We start from the raw sequence: 26,237 nt of genomic DNA, 5'->3' as shown, positions 1-26,237 counted from the left end.
GAGAGAAATTTTTTTTTTTTTTTGAGAGGGAGTGTCGCTCTGTCACCCAGGCTGGAGTGTAGTGGCCGGATCTCAGTTCACTGCAAGCTCCGCCTCTGGGTTTACGCCATTCTCCTGCCTCAGCCTCCCAAGTAGCTGGGACTACAGGCGCCCGCCACCTCACCCAGCTAGTTTTTTGTATTTTTTAGTAGAGACGGGGTTTCACCGTGTTAGCCAGGATGGTCTCGATCTCCTGACCTCGTGATCCACCCGTCTAGGCCTCCCAAAGTGCTGGGATTACAGGCTTGAGCCACTGTGCCCGGCCCAAGAGAGAAATATTTTTATCTGTTGAGAACGGAGAAACATTTCTTTGTTGAGAAAATAAGACTCAGAAAATAATGATTATTTTTCTGAATTAATGAAAATAAGGATCATGAAATTTGGGTTTTAAGCAGGATAAATCCATACCTAAACACATCATAGTGACATTAAAATATCAAAGGTAAGGGCTGGGCGCAGTGGCTCATGCTTGTAATCCCAGCACTTTGGGAGGCCGAGGCAAGTGGATCACCTGAGGTCAGAAGTTTGAGACCAACCTGGCCAACATGGCGAAACGCTGTCTCTACTAAAAATACCAAAATTAGCAGGCATGGTGGTGGGTGCCTGTAATTCCAGCTACTCAGGAGGCTGAGGTAGGGGAATCACTTGAACCTGGGAGGCAGAGGTTGCAGTGAGCTGAGATCGCACCACTGCACTTCAGCCTGGATGACAGAGCAAGGCTCTGTCTCAAAAAAAAAAAAAAAAAAAAAAAACCAAGGTAAGGAAAGTTTCTTAAAAGTCACAAAGAAAAATTATCTACAATGAAACAACTAGACTGACAATGAATTTCTCAACAGCAACCACTTGGAGGATTTTCAGAGCTCACCACATGCCCTACTGAGTCTACAGCCATAATACTTCCTCTCAGTTTCCATATACTCTACTTAATTGGAAAACCAGATTGAACTGAGCTTAGCTCCATTTGGAAGAAATTGGGACAAGAGAAGCTGAAAATGGTGAGAATTTAAATATCAAATTTCTTGATAATTGTGGTATCTTTGGAGATTTATTGGGCATTAGCTACCCAAATGAAGAAAGTACAGTACTACAGAGTCCCATCCACTCTTCATTCCCTTTCTGTCAAACGGCAAGCTTAGAAGAAACTAGTCTTTCTAAATTGATATAGTAAATGCTTCCTTTCACTGACAATACCAAGGGTTGGCAAGGATATGGAGCCATTGGAATGCTCATAAATTGCTAGTGGGAATGTACAATGGCAAACCACTTTGGAAAACAGCTTGGCAGTTCTTAGAAAGTTGAAATGTATTTATCATAAAACTTAGCAATTCCACTACTGGGTATACATGCAAGAAGAATGGAACATATGTTCACACAAAGACTTAAACATGAATGTTCAGAGTGGCTTTTTTCATAATATCTGATATGGTTAGGCTTTGTGTCTCCACCCAAATCTCATCTGGAATTGTAATCGTAACTTCCACATGTCAAGGGAGAGACCAGGTGGAGGTAACTGAATCATGGGGGCAGTTTTGCCCATGCTGTTTTCATGATAGTGGGTGAGTTCTCACAAGATCTGATGGTTTTATAAGGGGCTTTTCCCCCTTCACTCAGCACTTCTCCTTCCTGCCGCCTTGTGAAGAAGGTACCTTGCTTCCCCTTCTCTTCTGCCACAATCCTAAGTTTCCTGAAGTCTCCCCAGCCATGCTGAACTGAGAGTCAATTAAACCTCTTTCCTTTATAAATTACCAGTCTCGGGCAGTTCTGACAGAAGTATGAAAATGGACTAATACAACAGCCCAACACTAGAAACTATCCAAATGTCCGCCAACAGATGAATAAACAAATTGTAGCATATCCATACAATGGAATATTATTCAGCATTAAGAAGGAACAAACTGGTTCAGCATGTAAGGAGCTTGGAAGTTGCTACTCCATCCTAATATCAAGTAAAAACTGGATCCGACTGAAAAATCAACAACTCTTCTTAGAACCATCAGAAAAGTAGAGTTACAGGACAAACCACTGCCCCAAATATCAGAGAGATAGGAAGATACTGAGAATCATAATTTATCAGAACATAAACTCCCAAGCAAAAATCTCCACAGGAACAAGTGCTAGGATAGGAAAACCTGAACTATAATTAATGGATTGTTAGAGGCTCAGTGGAGACAACGGGAAGTTTAAAACTCCAGAGAGACCCAGCCATATGGGGGCTTCCACACTTTCATAAGTTTTACATCCAGGAGCTCTACTCACAGCAAATATTAGAGAAAATTCCCTCATGATTCCAGCAGGGGACACAAAATAAAACCAATTTTGAAATGTGCCAGAGCATTCTGTTCTTAAGAAAGCCTGGCCTCAGAAGAAACTATTTTACCAGGGCCTATTGGGGTTTGATCAGAGCCTAATCAACCTGGGGAAAGGGAAATAGCCAACCCCAGCTCCTTCTAGCTTTCCACATGGAAGAAAAGAAACACCCAATTCTAACCCCTTTAAGTCATTCCTTCCCATGTAAAGTGTGGGAGCAGGAGTAGGGAGATGGAGAGAGAGAGGGACAGGGAAACAGAGATGAAGTTCACAATTTAGGGGCATAGGCTCACCAAAGACTGAGACTTACTCATAAGACCACAGAACGCTTCCTGATATGGTTTGGCTGAGTCCCTACCCAAATTTCATCTTGAATTGTAGCTCCCATAATATCTACGTCGTAGGAGGGACCTGGTGAGAGGTACTTGAATCATAGGGGTGGTTACCCCCATGCTGCTGTTCTCATGACAGTGAGTGAGTTCTCATGAGATCTGATGGTTTTATAAGGGGTTCTTCCCCTTTTTGCTCGCCACTTCTCTCTTGCCTGCTGCCATGTAAGATGTGCCTTTATTTCTCCTTCACCTTCTGCCATGATTGTGAGGCCTCCCCAGCCATGTGGAACTGTGAGTGCATTAAACTTCTTTTTATTTATAAATTACCCAGTTTCAGGAATTTCTTCATAGCAGTATGAAAATGGACTAATACACTTCCCCTTCCTCCTACACCTTACCACTACATTACTAAAGGCCTATTTACTGTAGTTCTTTTTACCCAGTATATCACGTGTACCTTTTAACAAAAAATTATAAGGCAAACTAAAAGACAAAAAACACAGTTTAAAGATATGAAGAGACTGAACAAGCATATCTGAACAAAATCGCATATGGCAGAAACACTAGAATTACCAGACCAGAAATTTAAAACAATTGTGCTTCATATGCTAAGGACTTTAATGAAAAAAGTAGATAGCATGCAAGAACAGGTATATAATGTAAACAGAGACATGAAAATTCTAAGCACGAAAAAGAAATCACAGAGATTACAAAAAAAAATAGTATAACAGAAATAAAGAATGCCTTTGATGAACCCATTAGTAGACTGGACATGCTGAAGAAAGAATCTCCAAGCTTAGCGACATAACAATAAAAATGTCCATGTAATCCCAGCACTTTGGGAGGCCAAGGTGGGTGGATCACGAGGTCATGAGATTGAGACCATCCTGGCCAACATGGTGAAACCTCGTCTCTACTAAAAATACAAAAAATTAGCCGGGCATGGTGGCATGTGCCCTAGTCCCAGCTACTCGGGAGACTGAGGCAGGAGAATCACTTGAACTCGGGAGGCGGAGGTTGCAGTGAACCGAGATTGCGCCATTGCACTCCAGCCTGGTGACAGAGTGAGACTCCGTCTCAAAAAAAAAGAAAAAAAAAATGTTCAATACCAAAAGCAAAAAGAAAACAGACTGAAAATAAAAACCCAGAACAGAATATCCAAAAGCTGGGGGACAACTACAAAGGGTGTAAATAGATGTAATGGAAATCCCAGGAGAGGAAAAAGAGAAAAGAACAGAAGCAATATTTGAAGCAATAATGAGTGAAAATTTCCCCCAAATTAATGTCAGACACCAATCCACAGATCTAGGAAGCTCAGAGAACACCAAGCAGGATAAATGCAAAACAAAAAGAAAACAAACAAAACCATGCTTAGGCATAGATACTCAAATTTCAGAAAATTAAACATAAAGAAAAAATCACGGCCAGGTGTGGTGGCTCATGCCTGTAATCTGAACACTTTGGGAGACTGAGGTGGTAGAATCGCTTGAGGCCAGGAGTTCCAGACAAGCCTGAGCAATATAGCGAGACACTATCTCTTTAAAAATTAAATTAAGTTAAATTAAAAATAATTCATAAAACACCTTATGAACAGAGAAGTAAAGATAAAATTACACCTGATTTCTCAAAAACAACGCAAGCAAGAAGAGAGTGGAAGAAAATATTTAAAGTGTTGACAGAAAAAAATTCATCAACCTAGAATTCTGTACCCTGTGAAATTAACATTCAGAAGTGAAAGAGAAATAAAGACTTTCTCAGACAAGCAAAAACTGAGAGAATTTGTTGTCAGTAAGCCTGACCTTCAAGTAATATTTTTAAAAGTTCTTCAGAGAGAATGAAAATGACATAGCTCAGAAACTTGGATTTACATAAAGAAAGGAAGAGCATTTGAGAATGAATACATGAGAGTAAAATAAAAACTTTTATTTTTTTATTCGTAATTGATCTAACAGATAACTGTTTAAAAGGATATTAGCAACAATGCATTTAATTACACACACACACACACATATATTTAAGCATGTAAGTAAATAAATGACAGCAATGGTACAAAAGATGGGAGAGAAATATTTTGTTATTATATAGTACTTGTACTACCTGAAGCTGTATAGTGTTATTTGAAAGTGCACTTAGATTAGTTATAAATGAATATTGCAAACTCTAAGACAATCACTGAAAAACGTTTAAAAAGAAGTAGAACCGATAGGCTAAGAAAGGAGAGAAAATACAATCATATAGATTGCTCAATAAAAAAAAATAAAAGGTAGAAAAAGTGTGGAAGACAAAAATAGAAACAAAGAACAAGAGCAACAAATAAAAAACAGTACTAAATAAGGCAGATATTAATCCAAACACCAATAATTTCTTTAAACATCAATCATCTGGCTGGGCATGGTGGCTCATGCCCATGCCCAGCACTTTGGGAGGCCAAGGTGGGCCAATCACTTGAGGACGGGAGTTTGAGACCAGCCTGACCACCATGGAGAAACTCCATCTCTACTAAAAATACAAAAATTAGCCGGGCGTTGTGGCACATGCCTGTAATCCCAGCTACTTGGGAAGCTGAAGCTAGAGAATCGCTTGAACCCAGGAGCCAGAGGTTGCGGTGAGCCGAGATCATGCCATTGCACTCTAGCCTGGGCAACAAGAGCAAAACTCCATCTCAAAAAATAAAAAAAATCAATGATCTAAATACATCAATGAAAAGACAGATTGTCAGAATGATCTAAACAACCAAAACCTAGCCATATGTTGTTTAAAAGAAACCCACTTTAAATATAAAGGCATATATAGATTGAAAGAGATAAAGAAAGATATACCATGCTAACACTAATCGAAAGAAAGCTGAAGAGTAACTACATTAATTTCAGAGCAAACCTCAGAGCAAAGATAGTTGTCAAGAATAAAGAGAAGCATTACCAAATGGTTAAGGGATCAATACTCCAAGAAGACATACCAATGCTTAATGTGTGTGTGCCTAACAACAGAGTATCAAAATATGTGAAGCAAAAACAGATAGAACTTCAAGGAAAAAGATTAATCCAGTATTAAAACTGAAAACGTTAACACTCTTCAATCAGAATGGGCAGATACAACCTGCAGAAAATCAGTAAGGAAATAGCTGAACTCAACAGCACCATCAATCAACTGGATATAATTGACATTTATAAATTACTTCATTCAACACCAGTAGAATACACATTCTTCTTAAGCTCACATGAAACACTTACCAAATTGGCCATATTCTGGACCCTAAACCATACCTTCATAGATGTAAATGAATAGAAATCATACAATGTCTGCTTTCAGACCACAATGCAGTCACAACTAGAAATCAAAAACAGAAAGATGGCTAGAAAATTCCTGCCAGGCGTGGTGGCTCACACCAGTAATCCCAGCACTTTGGAAGGCTGAAATCAGGTGGATGGCCTGTGTTCAGGAGTCCAAGACCAGCCTGGGAAACACAGTGAAACCCCATCTCAATTTTTTAAACAAGAAAAAAGAAAGATATCTGGAAAATTCCAAAATACTTGGAAATTAAACAGCAAATTTCTAAATAACACATGGGTCAAATAATAAATCGCAAGAGAAATTTAAAACTATTTGAATTCAGTGAAAATACAATGTTTCAAAATTTGGGGAATGCAGCAAAAGCAATAATTAGATGGAAATATATATAAAATGCATATATTAGAAAAAAAGAAAGACGTAGGCCCAGGCTTGGTGGCTCATGCCTGTGATCCCAGCACTTTGGGAGGCCAAGGTGGGTGGATCCCCTGAGGTCGGGAGTTCAAGACCAGCCTCACCAACATGGAGAAACCCTGTCTCTACTAAAAATACAAAATTAGCCAGGTGTGGTGGTACATGCCTGTAATCCCAGCTACTCTGGAGGTTGAGGCAGGAGAATCTCTTGAACCCGGGAGGCGGAGGCTGCAGTGAGCCGAGATTGTGCCATTGCATTCCTGCCAGGGCAAAAGAGCGAAACTCCATCTCAAAAAAAAAAGAAGAAAAGAAAGACCTTAAGTCAATCATCTAAGCTTTCACTCTAGGAAACTAGAAAAAGTAGAGCAAATCAAATTCAAAGTAAGGAGAAAAAAATGAAATAATAAAAACCAGTGCAGAAATCAATAAAATTAAAAACAGAAAATCAATGGAGAAAATCATTAAACCAAAAGATGATAGATTTTCTTTCAAGATAAATAAAATCAATCAGCCTCAAGCCAGGTTAACTAAGAAAAAACAGAAGGACACGAATTACTAATATCAGAAATGAAAGAGGGGACATCACCACTACGGATCTCACAGACATTAAGAGGATAATCAAGGAGCATGATGAACCATCTATGCTCACCAATTTAAGAACCTAGATGAAATGGATGAACTCCTTGAAAGACATGATCTTCCAAAGCTTACACAAGATAAACAGGCAGTCTTAATAGGTCTATATCTATCAAAGACATTGAATCAACAATTAACAACCTTCCAAAACACACAGCACCAGGCACAGAGAGGTTCACTGAATTCTACCAAAAATTTAAGGAAAACATTTAATTATCTACAATGTCTTCCAGAAGATAGAAGCAAGTGGAATACTTACTAACTCATTTTATGAGACCAAGATTACTGTTATAACAAAACCAGACAAAGACACTACAAGAAAAGAAAACTACAGACCAGTATCTCTCATAAACATAGATGTAAAAGTTCTCAACGAAAGTATTAGCAAATTGAATTCAAGAATATATAAAAAGAATTACACATCACAACCAAGTGGGATTTGTCCCAGCTATGCAAAGCTGATTCAACATTTGAAAATCCATTAATGTAATCCATCACATCAACAGACTAAAGAAGAGAAATCCTGTGATTTTTCCACATATCAATGAATGTGGAAAAGGCATTTGACAAAATCTAACACCCATTAATGATTTTTTTAAAAAAAACTCTGCAAACTAGGAATAGAGAGGAACTTTCTCATCTTGATTTTTTAAAAATCTACAACTAACATCATACTTAATGATAAAAAACATAAAGCTTCCCACTAAGATTGGGAACAAGGCAAGGATGTCCCCTTCTACAACTGCTTTTCAACGTTATACTGGAAATGCTAGCTAACACAATAAGACTGGGGGAAAAAAGTATACTGGTTGGAAAGGAGGAAATAAAACTGTCTTTGTTTGCAGATGACATGATCATCTATGTAGAAAATCCAAAAAGAATTGACCAAGTAACTCCTGGAACTACAATAAGCAATTACAGCAAAGTTACAGGATACAAAGTTAACATTTTTTCTTGTCCTTAGCTTTATCACTGTCTCACTTCTGAAATATGATTTTTCCCATTTATCCTAAGACTAGTTCATACATTTGAAATTATTTTCTTTTAATGAAAAAGTGGGATGTGATAGCAGGATTATGGCATTAAAAAAAAAAAGAGTATGCCCTCTGGAGTTAGAGTGCGAGTGCCTTGGGTTCAAATCCCAGCTCTGCCAGTTACTAGCTATATAATCTTGAGCAACCAACTCTGAGTCCAAGTTCCTTTATTTGTCAGATAAAAAGTATAATAATGCTAACCTAATAGGGATATGAGGCATGTAAAATTTTTGCCACAGAGTATGCATTCAGTAAATGTTAGTCTCTGTTCAACAAATTATATTTTCATTTAAATTCTTCATCATTTCCCAGCATCACCCACGAGACCAAACAAAGATCAAGACACCACAAGAAACAAACAAACAAACGAAAAACTATAGGGCAATATATCTGATGAGTATGGATGAAAACATTTTCAATAAAATACAAGCAAATCAAATTTGACAACACATCAAAGAAATTATACAAACTGTGCATGGTGGCTCACACCTGTACTTAACAGCACTTCGGGAGACCTATGAGGGAGGATCACTTGAGGCCAGGAGTTCAAGACAAGCCTTGGCAACATAGTGAGAACCTGTCTCTAGGAAACATAAAAATAAAAAAATTAGCCATGCCTGCTGGTCCATGTCTATAGTCCCAGCTACTCGACAGGCTGAGGCAGGAAGATGGCTTGAGCCCAGGGAGTCATGGCTGCGGTGGGCCATGTTTGTGTCCCTGCACTCTGGACAACAGAATGAGAGCCTGCCTCAGAAAATATAAAGATAAAAATAAATACATAAATTTTAAACATAAAAAAATTGTTTAAAGATATCACAACATGACCAAGTGGGACCTATCCTTAGAATGCAAGGTTAATTTAACACATGCATCTCAAACAAGGTGATACACCAAATTAACAGAATGAAAGATTAAAACCACATACATCTCAGAAAAAGTGTGACAAATTTCAACATCCTTTCCTAATAAAAATACAACAAAATAGATACTTTAAAAAACTTCTTCAACACAATAAAAGCCATTTATGAAAAGCCCCCAGCTAACATCAAAATCAATGGAGAAAAACTGAAAGCTTTTCCTCCAAGATCCCATACAAAGCAAGGATGCCTTCTATTCAATACAGTACTGGAAGTACTACCAAGAGTAATCAGTTAAGAAAAGAAAAAAATGCATTCATACTGGAAAGGAAGAAGTAAAATTATCTCTGTAAATGGCATGATCCTATATGAAGAAAACTGTAAAGAACACAAAACAAATTAAGTTGCAGGATACAAAAATCAACACACAAAACACAGTTGCATCTCTTTACACCAATAATAATCTATCTCAAAAGGAAATCAAGAAAAATTCTCATTTATAAAAAAGAATAAAATACTTAGGAATAAATGTAACCAATGAGTTGAAAGATCTATACACTGAAAACTGTAAAACATTGATTAAAAAAAACTGAATAAGACACAAATAAATGGAAAGATATCTCTCATATTCATGGATTGGAAGAATTAATATTGCTAAAATGTCCATATGGCCAAAAGTGCTATACAGATTTAACAGAATCCCCTATCAAAATTCCAAGGACTTTTTTCACAGAAATAAAAAAAAATCTAAAATTCATATGGAACCACAAAAGACCCAATAAGCAAAGCAATCTTTTTTTTTTAAAGACGATTTTGTGAACTTAGTTAAGAGTCTGCCTAAGTTCACTGATTTTGTTCTGTGGGGAAAGAATGTAAAGCAAACATTGGGTAGTTTGGCTAGAGCACAATTATTAGATTTTCTGATTTTCAAAAACTTTAAAAAGAAAGTTTGATGTGCTATTTTCACAATTTTCAGTAGCAAATAAATGTGGGTATAGAAAAACAATAAAATTGATATATTTGAGTACCCTGTAAAAACTCTTGGATGAGTGCCAGGGCTCACGCCTATAATCCTAACATTTTAAGAGGCTGAGGCAGGCAGACTGCTTGAGCCCAAGAGTTCAAGACCAGCCTAGGCAACATGGCAAAACCCTGTTCTCTATTAAAAAATTAAATAAAACAAAAACCAATCTTGTTCTCCTTGACTTTATGCTTGTTCTTACTATGCATTAAGTGAACAATAATTGTATCCTCAAAAAATGAAAAATTAACATCTTGAGCTTTTGAAATTGCTTTAAGATCTCTTCCTGTATTCCCATCAACATACTTCTTGAGACTGGCTTTCTCTATTATGGTGCTATTAAAACAAAGCATAAAATTAGATTAGATATACATTACATCCTGCAAATGTTGTTATCGTCAATTCAACATAAAGTAAAAAGCAAAAAGCAAGTTAGTTGGTCACAATTATAACAGTATAAATAAATATGCAAAATATTCATAAAATGTATGTATATACAATTGTGTATTAAATATAGAGATTAACTACGTCCTTGATAACTTTTTAATTTAATTACAATTGTAGGATATAATGAGAGTAATAGTGATTCTCTATATTAATTACCTATATCCATACTTTCAATAAACAACATATATAGTTTTGTGATTCTTTTCTTTTTCCAATGTTTGTTCTGTTCATATATATATATAAATACAGACATATAAACCAATGAAATAGAACAGAACCCAGAAATAAACCCATGTGTGTATGGTCAACTGATCTTCGACAAGCATGTCAAGACTACACAATGGGAAAGGACAGTCTCTTCAACAAATGGTAATGAAGAAAACAGGATATTCACATACAAAAAAATGAAATTGGACCTTTGTCTTACATCATACACAAAAATCACTCATGATGGACTAAAGACTTAAACATAAGACTTGAAACTAAAACTCTTACATGAAAACATAGGAGGATAAGTTTCATAACTTTCGTCTTAGCAATGATTTCTTGGATATGACACCAAAAATACTGGCAACAAAAGCAAAGATAGAGAAGTGCGCTGTTTATATTTATTGAGGTGCAATTTTAAAATTTTATAGCTGTTGATCTGTTTATATCTGTTTAAATAATTACCAAAAAAATAGGTTTATGTTCTATATGGTTTTGTTCTTCCTTCTATAATATCATTTTTATTAACTTTTACAAAAGTATTAGTGTATGATGTGTTAAAAGAAAAACATTAGACAAATTAAATTTAACAGTGTTTAATTGAGCAAGGAATGACTAGCAAATCAGGCAGTTCCCCAAACCAGAATAGGTTCAGAGCATCTCCAGCGCTGCTGCATGATCAGAGAGGATTTGTGGACAAAAACGGAAAGTGGCATAAGGAAAAGGGAAGTGAGATACAGAAACAGCTGGATTGGTTACAGCTTGGCATTTCCCTGATTTGAACACGGTTTGAACTGTTGTCTGCCTCTGGCCAAAACTTGGTAATTGGTACAAGAGTAGGTTATAGTCTATTTACATTCCAGTTAGGTTACAGTTCTCTGTGTACAAAGAAACCTTTAGGCTAAACTTAAAATCTGTAAGGAGGCTGCTTTAGGCTAAACTTAATTTAACAATTCCCCACCTTGAATCGAACAATGAGAACACTTGGACACAGGAAGGGGAACATCACACACTGGGGCCTGTGGTGGAGTGGGAGGAGGGGGGAGGGATAGCATTAAGAGGGATAGCATTAAGAGATATACCTAATGTAAATGACGAGTTAATGGGTGCAGCACACCAACATGGCACATGTATACATATGTAACAAACCTGCACATTGTGCACATGTACCCTAGAACTTAAAGTGTTAAAAAAAAAAAAATCCCACCTTTTGGTCAACCTCTCAATTTTGACACTGGCAAAAACTTTAGGCATTGATGTCACTCTGTTACCATCATAAATGTACTTATTTGGTCTCAGATCCCACTGGGAAAGAGCAGAACAGTTGATGTTTAAGGTGGGAACAAAGATTTCGGGTTACTTTTTTGTAAGAGTTAGAGAGCCATGGGGACCTCCTTGTGCTGGAATCTCCTGTTTTCATTAGAAAGAAAAAAAAGAAGAAAAAAAACCTGGTCTGCTTTGGGATCTATCTGCTTCCTTAAAATTTCAGTTTATGTCACGTTTAGCACGACTGACTCCATTTTGGTTTGGTCTGGTCGGCTGGGGCCTAGTGTACAAGCTCAGCCCAAAACAATGGCCTCCCATCACTATGTTTTGGTTTGGAAACGTCAATTGGTCCCTTCCCACAGATAGTTGGAAGCCTTCTTTAGAGCATCTGAACAGTATCTGGAAGTAAAGATGGTACCTTTACCCTACACTTTTCCTCAGCTTAAGTTTTAGGAGTCATTTTTAATCCTAAACATTTACTGCTGTTTCCCCTAGGATAAAGAGGAAAATCAACATGGAGGAATTCTGGGAGAAAGTCTGTGGTGTTAGCAAATTAAGGGTGGCCCTACCGAAAGCTCCCTGCTGTTAAGACTGTGCTGCCACCTTGTGGCCATCCTGTTTATGACCCCGAGCTCCAAGATCCACCCTGTACTTGTCTCCTTTTGGTCTCAACTCCAGTGCTTTTCTTATCTCATCTTTCCCATCTGACTCCTTAGTGGGCGCCATGAAATCGACTTAATCCTCTGATCTTTACTTGAAGCTTGCTTTCTAAATTCAGTTCCTTTTATCACGTAGTTTGTTACTGCTACACGAATTTGAGCATTATTGTTCAGTGTCAACCAAACTGCTACTGAAGTGACGAATTACATAATTACTTGGGTACAGTAGGTTCAAATAAAACTTTAACATTTTAGCAATAACTTGTAAATATTTTACTTCCTGCCACCCAAAGAGAAAGTTGCTTTACAAGCAGCAACTAGCAACACACAAGCCATCTTGGATATACCCCAAATTGGGCTGCCAGAACATGGATTAATAATTTTTGGAGTGCCAAACTAAGTAAATGTCTCTTAAAATTTAGATCATTGTAGGAGAGTTTGGTCTTTGTAAATCTTCTTCATTATAATCTCCTAATATCTTTATATAAATAATGTACATCATAACTCATCTGAATGAAGATGAAACATGGCAGATTAACAAAGGAAGACAGAAGAGAGAAGAAAGGAGTCTGTTGCGGAAACTAGACATTTCTTCCAAGCATTTCCTTTCTACGTCAATTTCGCTGTGAACAGGAACCATGGTAAAGGCCGTTTGTTTCCTCATGATGAAATTCAGTCTTACAAGTCATTCTGTGCAACCTAAATGGAATGTTGACAACTTAACCTTCCTTGAAGTCTTCCTACATCTAACAGACAACTACCTTTAAAGAATAATGGCTAATTGGGGTTGCCTATCCCTAAAATCACCCTAAAATGCAACTGGTAAATGTGCTAGTGGACAAAGGCTCATTTTTCCTGTTTCTTTAGGCTTAACCTTACACAGATGCATCATTTGCTGAGTATCTAATCCACCATGCAAGGTGCACAGTGCACCTGGGATGCTGGTGCAGATCTGGGGACTATATTTTTTGTCTTTTCCTCCCCTCACCGGAATCTGTCAGACAGCTAATACTTTCTTACACAACTAAGCAGGCCCTGAGAACTTGATTCTTCAGCTAGCAGGAGAAAAACCCTAACACGTTCTCTTCAACAGTCAGCTATTATCCTTTTACCCAACTTTTGATAATATTTTTAATGTTTGCAATAGATTATCATTTATTAGGATGAAATAAAAGATGAGCTATGAGGATCGACTTTCAGTTTCATATTGACAAGTTCATTCGGTTAGAAGATGCAAGCAATGAGAACAAAGGGATAACCCATGGCAAACGGTGGGTAAGGGACAGGACGCAGCAGTGACCCTGTGCCAGAGCAAGCACCAAGGAAGATGGAACTGAAAATAACCAGCTGAGGAGTTCATGAACACATCTGTGGCCCTTAGGAAACGAAAACATCTTGTCTAGTAGGAGCACTCTGGATGAGAAAGGATGTGTGCTGTGGTGCAGACTGGAAGTCTGACTGTGGAAACAGGCGTGGCAAAGCTTCGAGAAGGCAGAAGGTGCCCTCTGGGTGCTCAGTATCCCTGAGTTATTTTTAGAGTATGTCTGCTTACAGCCAGTAGTTACTACTGGAATGTACACGATAGTGATCCCCACTCGCTCCTTCAGGTGGCGAAGGAAGAGGAATGAGGGAATAATCCAGAGTGATTCACAAACAGTGAATCGTGACTATCAATGAGCCTTGTGTCTAGGAGATGATGTGGGGGTCAAGGGAGACTAAGGAAAAGAATGGAGAAGGACAAGTGGCTCTTCGGTTAGCCACAGAGAAGGGGCTACAACTGATCCAGGAACAAATTTTGTCTTAAACTGGAGGGAACCACATACATACCAATAGCAAGAGTCTCCCAGGCAATTTCTAATAGGAGGGAAACTGCTAACACATAGCCTAGGTTTAAACAGAATCAAAAACACCCCCTTCAGGAACTATGGCCCCTTAGAGGAAGTCAACTCTCTGCTCCCTCTCACAGAGGGCAAGCCTCCCAAGGAGAAGCCCTGGCACCTGCGCAGGCAACAGAACCGCCAGGCCTGGCACCCTCTCTAGACCAGGAGAAAGGTGCTGAGGAGCAGGCCCTCAGAACTTGATTTTTCAGCTAGCAGGAGAAAAACCCCAACACATTCTCTTCAACAGTCAGCTATTATCCTTTTACCCAGACTGGAATATGCAGTCCTGTATATTTTCATCTTTGGAACAGGTGGCTTGATATGCAAATAAAGTAATAAGTGTCAGAGCTGTATCCTAGCAGTAGCTACTTTGCAAACGTTACCATGGCACCCATTCAACAGTGTTCTTAGAGGTAGCCACACCTCAGCAAGCTCTTTCTAACTCGGAACAGCAAAGTTCAAATGAACGAAAAGACACAAACTGTGAAAGAGTCCTGAACCCATTACAAGGTGAATCTTTACAGCACAATTGCCCTCTGAAGCTACTTGAAACAGGGCATGGGACTTAAAGGAGAAAAAGAAGGAAATGGACCATCTCTTCTAACACCTGGAATGTGATCCAAGCCTGGAGACAAATTGATGGTAATTATAACTGCTAACATTTGTTTTTAGCTGCTAACAGATTGTGCACAGATTGTGAAGGGCAAACTCCATTCTCCAATTACTCCAGTGCAAACTGCTTTAACAGTACTCACTAAATCCTACTTGAGTGAAATGAGAGCAGATTGTCCTTATGGTGTGGTTCATTTATGTTAAACTACGGAAAACTGGGACTGTCCTCCCATAGTCCCAGTCCAGGGGCCACTCACAGCCAGATGCAGAGAGCCCTACAGCACACTGGGCTCTACACATCTCTGTTCTTACTGCCAGCAAATCTGCTCTACAGAGTATAACATGTATTTCCCCAGCACAGACAAAGCAAAAGGAAAAGGGCTAGACATCAGCTGCTGGGGAAACAAGTCTTAAGCAACCTGGCTTGTGAGCCAATCAAGGTTGCTGAGGTAGGTCCTGAGCCAAAACAGGGTACATTTCCACCTGGTTAGGGGAGAATAAAATAACGGATACCAAAAGTTAACAAGATAATCTGTGATCGGTAACAAATTGATACAATAAACCATGAATTCTATGAGAGTTCAAAGAGGGCAACAGTTCTTTCCTGCTTCCTCTTCAAATGAGGGTGATCAAAGAACAAGCCCAGAAAAACGCTGAAAAAGTGAAAACTTCACCAATAGGAAACTACAGTTTGTTGACACTGAAAAGCCATCAGCAAGAATGAGACCACAGAGCTCCCTCCACTATGTGTCAAAGCCACAGTTCTCTCCATCTCCTTAAAGACAGTAATGATGTATCATTTCTGGCTAAAACAGTCACAGAAGACAGGGGTGCAAAGGAAGGAGCGCTTAGAAAAGCAATAGGGAGTTTCCATTTTGCTACCTTTATCTAAAAACACATAAAGGGTAATTTTGTTTCCCAAAAGGGTAATTATGGGACCACTATATATAGTTAACTCCACATACTTATCACCTTAAGAAATAGTAATAAAGACAGAAAAGTGCCTCTTGGTTCTGTTTCCATAACATTTAGCCAAATCAATCTGTAAATTGTCTACGGGTGAGTTGAAATTGTAATTTGAGCAGTAACCTGGATGTCCGACGTACCACCCAGGGGTCGACCACATCAAGGGCACAATATTAAAAAGCATGAGAGTTTGGGCTTGGTTGTGGCAAGTTCTGATGGAGAGATCCATCCAGCCTGATGAAGGCTAAGCGAGGAGGAGGTCCAGGGAGGAAACAATGCTGGGGAGCAAGCAAGAAATGGCATCAGGTTCCAAGAGATCGTCCACTGCCAAGGGGTAAATCCAGCTCTCTGGAAGGAAAGCTATGACAAGGTCTAGGAAGCCTCAGAGCAGGAATTCAGTTACATCAGGAAAGCATAGTACTAAGGAAAAAACAAAGCTCATGTCCAATCCTATGGATTAAGATGACACAGCAGAGGCTAAGAGAAATCTAGAATCTGGTATGTGGTACCAGAGTTACTGCAGGATATTAGCCACTAAGATAACGGTGACATGAGTAAAGCCACACTCCACCTATAGCTGGATTGAGGCTTTTAACATATTTTCTGCCCAGGACAGGATTAGCGTAGGAACTCTGCAGGTTTCAGGCTAGAGATCAAGCTATATCAAATACAGCAATGACTGAGCTGATCTGGGCTGAGGAAGACAGAACGTGAACAGAGCACTTCCATATGAGAAGCCATATTTTAGCACAAGGATTTATGATGTTAAGTGAGATTTTGAAAAGTGAAAAATATATTCTGTTGCAATGGTCAGTTTACCTCATTTAAATTTTCTGCCTTATCAGTTTTGTTATCTGACAAAGTTAAATGTAAAACATGAAACCATAAATACTAGAAGAAATATGGGGAATACTTAATTATGCTTTGATGAGGAAGGCATTTCTAAATACATTAAGAAAAAACCATAGGAGTAGAGACTGGACCACATAAAAATGTAAATTTTGGTGCAATTAAAATAACATTGGCATAATTAAAAAGCTGTATAAACCAGGTAAAATGTTTGCAACAAATGTGGCAGATTTAATATTCTTGATGCATAAAGATGTCTTGCAAACCAATAAGGAAAACCTCACCCAAAAAACAGGTAAAAAATCAAATATATTTCACAGAAGAATAAATACCACAGACCAATAAGCATGTCAAAAAGTGTTCAACTTCACTAGAAAGAGTAAAGGCACACATTATAGCAACAAAAAATACCAATGCTCACTTCTCAAATTAATGTGATAAGATTGGTACACCTTCCTAGGCAGTGATTTGACAATGTTTGACCTAATACTATGATTTCTAGTAATCTATACTAAAAAAAAAAATCTGATTCTTTATAATAAATATCATATCTATAATAATTTATTTACAGAAATATTCATCAGTGTTATAATAATTAAAAGAGGCAAGAAACTGAATATTACAGTTACATAATAAAAAACTCATTAGCCATGAATATTGTGTTTTTTGTTTTTTGTTTTGAGACAGAGTCTCACTCTGTCGCTGAGGCTGGAGTGCAGTGGCACAATCTTGGCTCACTGCAAGCTCTGCCTCCCAGGTTCACGCCATTCTCCTTCCTCAGCCTCCCAAGTAGCTGGGAAGACAGGTGCCTGCCACCACGCCCGGCTAATTTTTTGTATTTTTAGTAGAGACGGGGTTTCACCTTGTTAGCCAGGATGGTCTCGATCTCTTGACCTTGTGATCTGCCCACCTTGGCCTCCCAAAGTGCTGGGATTACAGGCATGAGCCACCATGCCCAGCCGAATATTGTGTTTTTTAAAGAATTTTTAATAACATGGGAAAATGCTCATGGCACAATATTAAGTGCAAAAGCAGGGTATAAAACATGACTTTATTTATATTATACATAACTTACACATATAGCAAAAAGACTGGAAGGAATAGACCTGTGAATAAGCATGTCAAAAAAGTGATGGAAGGCTGGGCATAGTGGCTCACACCTGTAATCCCAGCACTTTGGGAGGCCAAAGTAGGAGGATCACTTGAGCCCAGGAGTTTGAGACCAGTGTGGGCAACACAGCGAGACCACATCCCTCCTAAAAAATAAAAAAATTACCTGGGCATGGTGATGTATACCTGTGGCCTCAGCTACTCAGGAGACTGAGACAGGAGGATCACTTGGGTCCAGAAGGTTGGGGCTGCAGTGAGCCATGATCATCCCACTGCACTGCAATCTAAGCAAGAGAGCAAGACTGTCTCAAAAATAAACAAAACAGGTAGCTCCTAGGGCATTATAGGAACAATGATAACTGAACGAATATTTTTTAAAGGAAAAAAATCATTACTTAATGATCTCAGCTTTTTTAGTTTAACATCCCAGAAACTACTGATTTGAAATATTCCAAAGAACTATATTTGCTCTCTGTAACAGTAATTTTTCAAAAATCTTCTAACAAGACCGACTCACTGGAAAGAAAATTCTACATGTCAATGAATGAGTGTCCACAACCCAAAGAATACTCAAGTGGCACTTCCAGGAAGTCTCTACCATTAAGCAAAAGAGTCCCATGATCCTAGTCTCAGGAAAAAAAAAAAAAAAAAAACCTCCAAATTATTGCCAGTGATTTTAAGAAAGATGATGTTAAATGCTAGCACACTCAATAGTTCTGCACAATACATGAGTTCTGCACAATACTTAACATATTCTGAGAAGAAAGATCATGAATAAAATGCAAAACCCTTTTTTGTACTTTTATAATTAGATATAGATATAGATATATAGATTATATAATTAGAATAATCTAGATAACCCTAGGCTTTTGTACTTTTACTACTAAGAGCTAATATTTACTGAGTCCTTACTATGTGACAAGCACATAGCGAAGCATTTTTGCCCAAGACCATCTTATGAGGTAAGTACTATTAATATCTTCATTTTACAGACAAGTAATCTGTGGCTCCCAAATGTTAAATAACTTGCCAAAGACCACTAAGCTGATAATTGGCCAAGCCCAAATTTAAAACCAGACAGTCTGTTTCTAGAACTTGCATTGTTAACTCATTTGCTTTACTGACTGGGAATCTATGAAACAGGTAAAGTTGAAGAATGCCTCTCTCTTCTGTTTCTTCTCCATGCTCTAGGAGTCTCAATAAAAAATAATAAATCTTGAGTTTTTAAATCTATGCATATATCACTATCTTTATTATGCTACTTTCTTTAAAGAAAGTATGGTTTAATAAATTAATGCACTGTCTTCAGTTTTTCCTGCACTGGTTTCATATGTAATTTCTCTTCCTTGTTTAGGTTTGCGGCTAGAAGACAGTAAATCTAGCAATGGAGCCCACATATGAGGAATACCTAGCAAATCATGGAACAATAGTAAAGCCTTATTACTGGCTAAGCTTCTCTCTAGATTGCGCTAATTGTCCTCACCATATTCGAACAGGTGAAGAAGTGAGAGTTTCCCTCACAGAATTTTGTCAGATTTTTGGATTCCCTTATGGGACAACATATCCTCAAACAAAACACCTCACATTTTATGAATTAAAAACTTCTTCTGGTAGCCTGGTGCAAAAGGGCCATGCTAGCAGTTGCACTGGGAATTATATCCATCCAGAATCAATGCTCTTTGAAATGAATGGTTACCTTGACTCAGCCATATACAATAATGACAGCATCAGGCATATCATTCTGTATTCCAACAACTCCCCCTGTAATGAAGCTAACCACTGCTACATCAGCAAAGTGTACAATTTCCTGATTACATATCCAGGCATCACTCTTAGTATTTATTTTTCTCAGCTCTATCATACCGAGACAGACTTTCCTGCCTCCGCATGGAACCGCGAAGCTCTCCGGAGCCTGGCCAGCTTATGGCCGCGGGTTGTTTTGAGTCCAATAAGTGGAGGGATTTGGCATTCTGTCCTCCACAGCTTTGTTAGTGGTGTCTCAGGATCACATGTTTTTCAGCCCATTTTAACTGGGAGAGCACTGACTGACAGGCACAATGCATATGAAATCAATGCCATAACAGGTGTAAAACCTTACTTCACTGATGTTCTTCTCCAGACAAAAAGAAATCCGAACACAAAAGCTCAGGTGGCTTTAGAGAGCTACCCCTTAAATAATGCCTTTCCTGGACAGTCTTTTCAAATGACGAGTGGAATACCTCCAGACCTCAGGGCTCCTGTTGTTTTTGTGCTATTGCCTCTCAGGGACTTACCACCAATGCATATGGGCCAAGACCCAAATAAACCCAGGAATATCATAAGGCACTTAAATATGCCTCAAATGTCATTCCAGGAAACCGAGGACCTTGAAAGGCTTCCCACTAGAAGGTCAGTGGAGACAGCGGAAATCACAGAACAGTTTGCAAGTAGCAAAGAGGCAGATGAAAAGAGGAAGAAGAAGAAGAAAGGGAAGAAATAAAATCTACCTTCCCACAGCATGAAACCAATTACCAGCGGACTTATTAGATAGACAACAAAAACCTGGAAACTTTCTCTCTTAGGGCTGAGCCAAGAAGAAGATAAACTGACCACTAAAAGCAAACCTTGAATTATTTACCATATGAACTGTTATAAAGTTACACTCTTTTAAACATAATCCAAAATGTTTCCATAAGCAACCTGATCTCTCTCCTTTGAAAGTGGCAGTATCAAAATGGAACCATTAGCAGCTTGCTACTATTTTGGTGCAGAAAAGGAATCTCATTCTATTCTACTCACATCACCTTTTCACTACAAACGCCCATGGACAAAATAGCTACCTAAATTGGTTTCAGTAAAAAAATTTACTGAAAAACTGAAAAACAGCCTGAAGCTACTGACATTAAGTGCTGTTTGCAAGAGCAAACCAGTGATTTTCTACTAATTGTTAATCATGGACAGAAGATTTTAGGTAATTCACTTTTTTCTAAAGTGATTCAAAATAGTTTTATGTGGGAAAAAGCACTTCTGCTGATTACGTATAGCTATAAAGATTAAAACCTAGCCACCTGCTCAGTTTGATCTTCCCCAGCTCAGACCTCTCCCTTCTGAGCAGATGACAGAGGCAAGATGATACATGAGAACCTCCAATGGCTCCTGTCATCACATACCATATAAAATCCAAGTTCCTCTTACTGGCTTTCAAGGATCCTCTTTTAACTTTCTGTTGCCTTGTGTTATCAGCAAGATCATAAGTACCCACAAGTCAAGCACTGTCTCTCCCTTCTCTTTAACTTTTCCCTTAGGATCTAGCACATTATCCAGCAAAATGTGGGTAGCAAGGCTGAAATGACATCTCAATAACTTCACCAATGACTATGAGTCAACATCCCTTCTCCACCCTGGCTGAAAGCCTACTTAACCATCCTGCAACAGATGTTTTTCTTTTTGTTAGCATCCATTCCCCCTTCTAACGCAGCTCCCAGTGCATAATGTGTGTTTTACTTCCCTCCTTTCTGACTCCATCCTCGTCACGAGTGAATATTTGTACCTTCTCCTAAAATCTTCAAAACACACTTCTAGGAAGTGCTCCTTGACTAATCCTCTAAGCACTTAAATGAAAGCACTTTGCTTATGCTTATTTCACATTTGCTGCCATTTGCCTCTTTGAAATATGTAAAGATACATTACAAGAAAAATGTGCATTTACTTGTAACTTGCTATTTTTTTCTATATATATGTATATAAAGCTCCTACTAAGCTAATAAAAGAATTTGCCATGACATTAAAACATGTAATACTCCATGAAGGAGGAGGAGAAAGAAAAACGTATTTTAGGAATAGCAATTAGTATTGTGGTTAAAATAAACATGAATAAAAAGTTTAAAACAAAGTTCTATTGTTAGCATACAAATTTTAATGGAATTACTGGAATACAGTTTTATTGTGGTTATATAGTGAGTATTATTTAAAGAAGTACTGTTGAGGTGTATTTTTATTTCATGAAATCTTATGTCCACAATTTGAGATATTGAGTTAAAAAGATCCCAAATGACAAATCCAGCATCTCTGATCATTATTAAAATAGATCCAATTTGTTGCCAGAAAATGGCAGACTACAACATGAACCAGCCTACAGAGAATCCAGTTAGAAACACGGTCTGAAATAGATGATGAACTTATATTTCTAATGTGAACCTGGATATCAATGGTATACAACAAAAGGAGAAGTTGCCAGAACTATAGGAAAGAAAAGTGCCTTTGGCAGTTAAACTTTTGTAATGATTTGATAAGACTAGGGCTAGGAAGAAGATTACTGACAGGTCATAAGCCCAGGCCAATACAGCCAACCTTAGACAAAAGACTGTTAGAAGAGCATAAAGATATACTGCCCAAGGCAAGTAATCTGTTTCCTCATCTGCAAAACAAGAAAGGTGGGCTAGTTCATCTTTAAGGTTCCTTTCAGCTCCATCTGCTATAAGAAGGCACATAGCAAAGCAACAGTTCCAAAAAGTGAGATCCTGCAGTGCAGTGATTAGCTTTCCTTGCTCACTACACAGTGATTCTTGGTCATGTCAGGCTGGCCCAGCAATTGAGAGAGAGAAGTTGGGTTGCTCCACCCCTCTTCAGCAAACTGGCAATGTTGATATGGAAGAATATCTCTGCCACCACACATATAGAAATAACAGAAATAAAGAAAATAGAAGTAAATTAAGGCAGCTAGTAATATGATGATCTGGAAAAGGCATTGGGATATATCCGAAGAAAACAATGAGACTGAAGGGAGGGACACATTATCTTGGTGACTCTACCAAGGTCCAGGGTTTGGGGGTCTTAGCTTTGCACGCTCAACTACCTACTTAGTAAGTACAAGGAGAATGGATTTACTCATGGGAAGCAGGTTTGGATTAACAAAGCTCTTGAGATTGACATGTAAAGACAAAACACTAATGTACTGATTTCTAGTAAGACTTATAACTAGATATGCAAGCATATATTCAAGTCATCCAGGTTATATAGCCTCTCCATGTACATAAGCTACATTGCAAGTCAAATTATCATAAGGTTGCCTTATGGATTAGAGGAGTCCATTATTTGACTCAAGTGTTTAGTGCTATCAGATTCTGCTTTCATAGTGGTGATTGACATCTGCTTAGAATGAAGTGGTGGATGGGGTATGTACAAGGGCATCTCATTCCTGGACAGTGTTTGGGAGGGACCAGACAGCAATGACAACACAAACCTCTATGACCAACTCCTGTCATGGCATTGATTTTCTATGTGACTAGAAATCTGTTTTCTATGTTTCATCAAGCTACAATCCAATCCATAAAATACTAAATAGATGAGAATTAATCAAGCTATAATCTAATCCTGCTGATCTGAGAGCAAATCCTATTTCTTTAAATTGCCATTACACCTTTTTTATTCATAGTATACGCAATCCAAAAGTTCCACAGAATGGAATCTTACTCTTCTTACTGGTTTTAAGGAAAGCCACATAAATTGAAAATTTAAAAAAATAATAAATTTAAAAAGGAAAGCCACATCATAACCTGTACTAATTTAAAATAATATTATTCGGCCAGGCGTGGTAGCTCCTGCCTGTAATCTCAGCACTTTGGTAGGCTAAAGCAGGAGGACTGCTTCAGCTCAGGAGGTAGAGGCTGCAGTGAGCTATGATCACACCACTGCACTCCAACCTGGGCAACATAGCAAGACCCTGTTTCTAAAAAATAATAATATTATTACTAGCATAGAGTGAGAGCTATATATCAAGTATTTTTCTAAGCACTTACATGTATTCATTTAATCCTCCCAATAATCCTATGAGGTAGATATTATTATAATACCTACTTTACAAATAAGGAAATTGTAGCACAGATAATTTAAGTAACCTCCCAAGTAGTAAATAAAGGCCGAGCTGAGTGTTAAACCCAAGAAGTCGAGCTCCAGAATCCATGTTCTTAATCATTATGCCTTAATGCTTCTCTAAATAATAACAATGCAGATTCACTACAAAGCCTAAAAGAATCCATATTTATTTAGGACCTGTCCTGAAGCTTTTCTGTCATTCTGCTCAAACCACAGTACCAGTGGGCATCCTCTAAACTATGGAAGCCAGGTAGGCAGGATGGGCTAGGGTGGAAAACTTTAGTAGGTTCTAGATACCAGAACTTTGGCCCTGCCCCACTCCCCTGTTGCCCAGGACCTCATGCCAAACATAAATCCCAAGATTATCTTATCTTAGATGTCCCTGACTTTCAGGAATGTACTAAATCTGGGACCCAAGGCAATGGAACATTGTTTTACTGCATTGTCTAGTTAAAATTAGTGTAAATGGTTCCTCAAAAAATTAAAAAGAGAATTAACATATCATCAGGCAATTCCACTTCTGGGTATAAAAAACAAGGTCTTGGCCAAGCACAGTGGTTCATGCCTGTAATCCCAGCACTTTGGGAGGCTGAGGTGGGAGGATCGTTTTAGCCCAGGAGTTCAAGACCAGCCTGGGCAACATAGCAAGACCCTGAATCTATTTAAAAAAAAGTAAAGTAATTTTTTTTTATAAAACAGAACCTCAAAGAGATATTTCTACACCCATGTTTATAGCAGTATTACTCACAATAGCCAAAAGGTAGAACCAAACCAAGTGTCCATTGACAGATGAATGGATACCCACGATGTGGTATATATATACAATGGAGTATTATTCGGCTTTAAAAAGGAAGGAAATCTATTCACGTGCCACAACATGGATGAACCTTGAGGACATTATGCCAAGTTAAATAAACCAGTCAAAAATAGGCAAATACCACATGATTCCACTTACATGTGGTAAGTAGAAAATGGTGGTTGCCAGGGGCTGGGGAGCAGGGAACAGGGAGTTATTGTTTAATGGGTACAGAGTTAGTTTTGTAAGATGAAAAGAGGTCTGGAGATGGATGTTGGTAATAGCTGTACGACAATGTGCTTAGTACTACTTAATTGTACACTTCAAAATGGTTAAGATAGTGATTTTGTTATGTCTATTTTATCATAATCTTTTTTAAAAATTGAATTACTAGTTGACACCTACTGATCTCTCTAAATACAAAAAAAGTGACATCTTTTCTGTTAGACTAAATATTAGAAATCAGGCTCTATGTCGCCGGGCACAGTGGCTCACGCATGTAATCCCAGCACATTGGGAGGCCGAGGCGGGCGGATCACCTGAGGTTGGGAGTTTGAGACCACCCTAACCAACATGGAGAAACCCTATCTCTACTAAAAACACAAAATTAGCTGGGTGTGGTGGCCTGTAATCCCAGTTACTCGGGAGACTGAGGCAGGAGAATTGCTTGAACCCAGGAGGTGGAGGTTGCGGTGAGCCGGAGATCGTGCCATTGCACTCCAGCCTGGGCAACAAGAGAGAAACTCCGTCTCCAAAAAAAAAAAGAAAGAAAAGAAAAGAAATCAGGCTCTATGTCTAGTCTCAAAATACAGAGATAAGGTAAGGAAAGCTCACAGTAATATCTAAAAAACGAATATCCTTTAAAAAATCATTAAAATAACAAGGTTTTTTTAGGTTCACAATTTGCAGTTCATTTCAAGCTCTTATATGGGTTTGTTTAGACCTTTGATACTTGGCTATATACTTATTTTTAGAAAAAAGTAATTCCAATTATTATAATTTGGACTAATGAGAAAGATACTGAAAGTAGAGAATGGTGATTAAATGCACAAACCTCAGAATCTCACAGACTCAGTTCCCACATCATTCTGCCACCTGCTGATTGAATATCATTGGCCAAATTACATGACCTCTCTGAGCTTTAGTTTACTCATTCATAAAATGGGGACACTAATTTCTAGGCCGTAGAGCTACTCTGGGGATTAAATAATGCAAGTAAAGGGCTTATTTACCAAGTGTTTGACACACAATAAACTTATTAAGTGGTTACCATTATTAATAAAATATGAACAGAATAAGGATAAAGAGTAGGAAATTATAAGGATTGCAGGATCTTTCAAATATTATCAAAACTATGAGTCTTAGATAGTTGACTTCCTATTTTCTTTAAGAAATAAAGATAGGTCAGGCACGGTGGCTTTCGCCCGTAATCCCAGCATTTTGGGAGGCCGAGGCGGGCGGATCACGAGGTCAGGCGATCCAGACCATCCTGGCTAACACGGTGAAATCCCGTCTCTACTAAAAATATTTTAAAAATTAGCCAGGTGTGGTGGCAGGTGCCTGTAGTCCCAGCTATTGGGGAGGCTGAGGCAGAAGAATGGCGTGAACCCAGGAAGCAGAGCTTGCAGTGAGCCGAGATCACGCCACTGCACTCCAGCCTGGGC

General features: G+C 38.4%; 2 protein-coding genes across 5 annotated transcripts in view; one reads left to right on the top strand and one right to left on the bottom strand.

Moving 5' to 3' along the window:
- Window positions 1-26,237, bottom strand: part of RGL1 (ral guanine nucleotide dissociation stimulator like 1) — a 297,516-nt gene that overhangs the window by 264,619 nt on the left and 6,660 nt on the right. Inside the window, exon 1 of one of the 4 annotated variants that reach the window (XM_017848078.1) lies at window positions 14,654-14,696. The exons of the other annotated variants lie outside the window; for them this stretch is intronic. The gene's annotated coding sequence lies outside the window, so the exon portion shown is untranslated. Of the gene's footprint in view, window positions 1-14,653; window positions 14,697-26,237 lie in introns of those variants that run through there. 4 annotated transcript variants of the gene reach the window in all.
- Window positions 14,785-21,664, top strand: APOBEC4 (apolipoprotein B mRNA editing enzyme catalytic polypeptide like 4). The gene is made up of 2 exons (XM_017848085.1): window positions 14,785-15,029; window positions 19,279-21,664. Exon 2 carries the CDS (start codon window positions 19,309-19,311, stop codon window positions 20,401-20,403), a length of 1,095 nt encoding a protein of 364 aa, XP_017703574.1. The 5' UTR covers window positions 14,785-15,029; window positions 19,279-19,308; the 3' UTR covers window positions 20,404-21,664.

The sequence above is a fragment of the Rhinopithecus bieti genome, unplaced genomic scaffold (assembly GCF_001698545.2).
Source record: "Rhinopithecus bieti isolate Rb0 unplaced genomic scaffold, ASM169854v2 scaffold_27006, whole genome shotgun sequence".
In the NCBI taxonomy this organism is placed as follows: Eukaryota; Metazoa; Chordata; class Mammalia; order Primates; family Cercopithecidae; genus Rhinopithecus; species Rhinopithecus bieti.
The sequence above is the reverse complement of the archived record's forward strand: the minus strand, read 5'-3'. Positions and strand labels throughout refer to the sequence as shown.

Bases quoted from the DNA above. Each gene is read 5' to 3' on its own strand.
- APOBEC4 (XM_017848085.1), top strand. From the start codon at position 19,309: ATGGAGCCCACATATGAGGAATACCTAGCAAATCATGGAACAATAGTA.